The sequence below is a fragment of the Calonectris borealis genome, chromosome 1 (assembly GCF_964195595.1).
Source record: "Calonectris borealis chromosome 1, bCalBor7.hap1.2, whole genome shotgun sequence".
In the NCBI taxonomy this organism is placed as follows: Eukaryota; Metazoa; Chordata; class Aves; order Procellariiformes; family Procellariidae; genus Calonectris; species Calonectris borealis.
In genome coordinates this window covers 57,397,015-57,401,666 of record NC_134312.1, presented here as the reverse complement: position 1 = coordinate 57,401,666, position 4,652 = coordinate 57,397,015, and the positions used below count along the sequence as shown (strand labels likewise).

The following is a 4,652-nucleotide window of genomic DNA, read 5'->3' as shown; positions in this document are numbered from 1 at the left end:
CGAGAGGGACAACTCAACGAAGGCGCAGGGCTGCGGTGAGAGGCGCGGCCACCGCTCCCGCCTCCCCTCCGGGCGCCATTTCCCTGCCCAGGTGCTCCTTCTCGCCCCCCTCCCGCGTCCCCTCGGCATCTGGCCTCCTTCGGACCCTGGCCAATGACAGCTCACGGTGCACGTGAACAATTCCCCTCCAGCCAATGAGCGACCCCCTTCCCACGTGGCGATCTGCGTGATGCCTCCTATGCGAGCGCCCCGTCTTTGTTGGCGGTTAACCCCCCCCTCCGCCACCGCTCCCCGCAGCGGGGGGGGGAGCGTCCTCAGCTGCTCCGATCACGTGACGCGGCCTCGCCTGGCGGGCAGATGGACAGCGCGGACGTACACCATATAGTCCCCCCTCCGCTCTTCCGTCGTGGAATTGCAGCTTTTGCCGGTGGTTCCCGCCGTTAGGGCGTGGCAGAACGGCAGGAGAGAAGCCCAGAAGGATAGGCTAGAGGCCGGCGGGCGCTGGCGAGAGGCAGGTGACGCTTGGCGGAAGGACACATCACAGCCGGATCTTGTTTTGCTGAGGCGACTCCTATATAAGGGCGGTGGGCGGGCGGTGCCGCCTCATTGTGTGTCTGTTGGTGAGTGTGGGAGTTGTGTTGGTGTCTGTGTGCGCAGCATCTTCCCGCGCGGCGCGGACCGGAGCAGCCTCCCCTCCCCTGGCCGCCATGGCTCTTTAAGGGCGGCAGGGCCAGCGGTGGCATCGGCCAGTGCAGCAGGCGCAGCAGCAGCGGCGGCGGCCTCAGCACATCCCCGGCATCTGCAACCATGGCGTGAGTATTGTGTGCGAGGGACGGGTATTCCCTCTCCTGTGTTGCTAGGCGTCCTCTTCTCCCCTTTAAGTGGGCTTCGGGGGCGAGTTTATCACCCGTATGGTAGTGGATGGTATCTCAGGGCAAAAAAGTATCTGAGTAATAAGATGGGGGGGAGGGGGTATCCTTCTGTGGCCTCAACCTCCCTGGGGGTGGCGGGTGTCAGAAATGGCAGGAAATGCCATTTCAGAAGAAAAAAACGAGAAATTCCTGTGTTTTCTATCATTCAAGAAAACTCGATTCCCAAAAGTTCGGGATTTTTTCATGTCATGGGGTTTTCGTGGGAGTAAGAGCAGTACCCTCCTACGGAGGATTTCTTTACCCCGCGTGGGGGAATGCTGCCTAACTGGGGGGAGGTGGGGCATTGGAGGTATCGGGGTTCTGAGGCTATAAGTACCACTTGATATATCGTCATGAGTAGATAACCAGGGGCTGTTCATAAGCTGGTAGCAGTACTGTAATCCTTTAATACTGTAGCGTTAAGTCTGCCCTGATTTTCTAGAGGGGTTTCATAACCCTCTGGAAACTCGAGTAAAAGGCGGTGTGTGTGACACTCGATTCGGCTTCTCACACAAACGCCCTGTGTTGTAAGTAGGGTTATTTCAGGCAGGTCCGTTGTCCTTTTCCACCTCCTCTCCAGCGCTGCATCTTCGGTGCTTAGCAGGACTCAGCCCTGTCAAACCTGGGCGCCCGGTGCTGGAGCTCCGGTGGAAACGTGGCAAGATACAAAATGGCGGCTGCTGCCGGGGTGGGGAGAGGGACGCGGCAGGATCACGAAATGGCTGCGGCTGCTGGCGTGGGCGTGAGTCACGGCAGCGGGTGGGTGGGGCCGGCAGGAGCTGTGCCCGTATTTGGGCATGAGGAAGCCGGGCGGCCCTCGGTGGGAGACTCGCAGCTGGAGCCTGTGCTGGCTCTGGCGAGCCTTTAGTGAGAAACTAAAAGTGTGAAGATGTTACGTTGCAGGCAAACAGCAGTCCCGAAAATGGGGAAGTCACACAAGTCCATAGAGTACCACCATACTTCCTGAAGGGGCATTGCTTTTAAAAAGCTGCTATGCTGGTTGTACAAGTACTGATGAATCAAAGTTTTATTTGCAGGTTTTTCAAGGCACCGCACAGCAGCATTGCTGTAGTCGACAAAAAGACCCTCTACTTGTCTACATCCTTCGACATCAAAGCATTAAAAACCGATGAAGATGAGCCTCTTGAACAACGAGATGCTGTTGGGGGATTCATTATCCCCCTTCAGCCAGCCGTGTTCGGTGGCTGAGGAAAGTCTGGGACTCCTAGATGACTACCTGGAGGTGGCCGAGCCCCTCAGTTCGCATGGGTTCTCCAGCGACAAGGCTAAGGCAGTCTCCTCCAATTGGCTTGCTGTGGACAGTTTAGGCAACACCATAGATAGCAGCCAGGGTAAGGTATCATTTATTTGCGTAAAGTACATCAATTACAATGGCACATAATATATTTAGTAACATTCTGATTAAAAAATTAAATTGCTAGGTTTTCATAAATGCGAAGGCAACCTCACATGCATACCTCTGCTTGGAAAGTGTGTGTACTACACTGCTTACACAATACAGAATTGCTGGTTACTGGACTGGCATATGGAAAAGTGACACTTCTGTTGTCCTTCTAATAACATAGCAGCTGTTATGGTACTACTCCCTGGCAGAGGTCACAAGAAACAAGCATGGCTGTATGTTTCAAATCACCCTGAATTCTTCTGGTGTTGGAGTAAGAGGGATGGAATGTCGGAACAGCTGACGGCATACATTGTACCCTGCAGTCTTCTGCAGCTAAATGGCAGAGGATTTTTTTGGTGGTTGGCTTTTTTTATACTGATAGAGAGGGAAGATGTTAAAAGATGAGTTCTAGATTGTTTTAAGAAGCTTGAGTTGCATTGGTTGCTGATTTACTGAAGTGATCATTTCTTTTTCTTACTGTGCAGAGGATGCCTTCTCTGGCATGGAGTGGATGGTGGAGAAGATGGATCTGAAGGAATTTGATTTTGATGCCCTGTTAGGTATGGAACATCTGGAAGCCACCGTCTCACCAGACGAGCTGATGGCCACGTTGGAAGACACGTGTGATCTCCTATTTAACCCTACCATCCAGGAATTTCACAACAAAGAACCTCCACTGATAACTGACCTAATCACCCATCTCCCTGAATCTCCAATTGGAGCAGATCCAATGGTCCCATTGGCTTCCCTTTGGTCTTTTCCCCTCTCCCCAGGGTCTCTGACTTCCACTCCAGACCATTCATTTAGTTTAGAACTAGGCAGTGAAGTGGATGTCCTGGAAGGAGAAAGAAAACAGGAGGGCCCCACCTTTGTGGTAGTGATCACCAAGTCCGAGAAAGAGGAGGAGAACCATTCCGATGATAGTGGAATATGCATGAGCCCAGACTCCTACCTGGGAACACCCCAACATAGTCCTACCAATTCAGTTGGATCCCCCAATGATAACCAGTTCCCTACAGATGCCGGCTGTGGCTCTGTGCGGTCCAAACCATACGATCACCCTGCAGAGAAGGTAGTGTCAGCAAAGATGAAAGGAGAAAAGAAAATGGATAAGAAATTGAAAAAGATGGAGCAGAATAAGACGGCTGCCACACGTTACAGGCAGAAGAAGAGGGCAGAACAGGAGGCGCTGTCTGGGGAGTGCAGAGAGTTGGAGCAGAAGAATCAGGCCCTGAAGGAGAAAGCAGATTCCCTCAGTAAGGAAATTCAGTACTTAAAAGATCTGATTGAAGAGGTCCGCAAGGCCAAGGGCAAAAGAGCTAGAGTCCCCGAGTAGGGTAGTCAGCAGTTTTCATGTGCATGTATATAAGCTTGCTGCTTAAGCTGTGTATTGCTGTCTAATAAATTATTTTATAGTAAACTTACAATTCTGGTGTGTGATAACTGGGTACCTGTAAAACAAGCATAACGGGCACCACCCCTAGGTGAAAATACAAGCACCGTGAGCTGTTCGGTTTAGAGGGAGAAGGTGGTGTCATACAGCGTGGGGCAATGGCTGCAGTGAAAAGTGCTTTCAGTCTGTTCAATTAATACAGTGACATGAGTGGCTTGTTGCCTGCTACAATATACATATATTTGGTAATAAATACATACACTAATGTGAGGGGGATCACACTGAGGTGCCCCAAGCTTTTCAGTAGCAAAGGCATAATCCCCTTGGAAGAATTTGATTTGGAGAGTCTATGGAAGAAGATGCAGAAGGTCAGTAAAGGCTATATGGTGGGAGGGTTTTGTTTTCAGACCGGGATGTGCTTTCTAAAGGAGGTGAATGGTCTGGGGTACAAACATAAAAAAAATTCTGTTGTGAATGTCAGTTCTAAGCAATGTGCAGCTTGCTGGGAGGCAAGTCCAGAGCAAGTCATGGCAGTGTTGAACAGGCACTTCTGGTTTCTCATCTCCCGGTGAGTCCCCAAACATGTCCAAAACACGAGGAGATGTGCGGCCTGGCAAATGCTTGGGGTTACTCTTGGTGCTCTTAAGGATGGAAGATGTTTGTGTACTGAAGTGTGAAAAACCTGGAGGCTTCTTCAGACAGCTGCTGAAGAGTCAAATTTTAGGGTGTAAACATAAATTTGACTTCTACTGAGGGAACAGATGAGTTGGTTCATAAAACTCGTTCGGCTCCGGTCGAGGCAGCCGTGCAGCCGGTGAGGTGAAGGTGCTGGTGTGCTGGAGCAGTGATTGTGTGCTGGGGATAGGGCTGGGGGTTGTTGACAGGGAGCTGCAGCCCGGCTCCTGGGGCTAGCGTTCCTCAGCGGGGCTGTGGTAAGCGAGTT

General features: G+C 51.6%; 1 protein-coding gene across 2 annotated transcripts; it reads left to right on the top strand.

Moving 5' to 3' along the window:
• Positions 1–259: 259 nt before the first annotated feature.
• ATF4 (activating transcription factor 4) lies at positions 260–3,743 on the top strand. Of its 2 annotated transcripts, XM_075154931.1 has the most exons (4): positions 340–812; positions 1,492–1,653; positions 1,949–2,263; positions 2,802–3,743. In XM_075154931.1, the coding sequence occupies exons 3-4, from the start codon at positions 2,041–2,043 to the stop codon at positions 3,650–3,652; spliced, it is 1,074 nt and encodes a 357-aa protein (XP_075011032.1). In that variant the 5' UTR covers positions 340–812; positions 1,492–1,653; positions 1,949–2,040; the 3' UTR covers positions 3,653–3,743. The 2 variants fall into 2 exon arrangements, with proteins under 2 accessions (XP_075011022.1, XP_075011032.1); XM_075154921.1 differs by lacking the exon at positions 1,492–1,653 and having other exon boundaries at positions 260–812.
• The last annotated feature ends 909 nt before the right edge of the window (positions 3,744–4,652 follow it).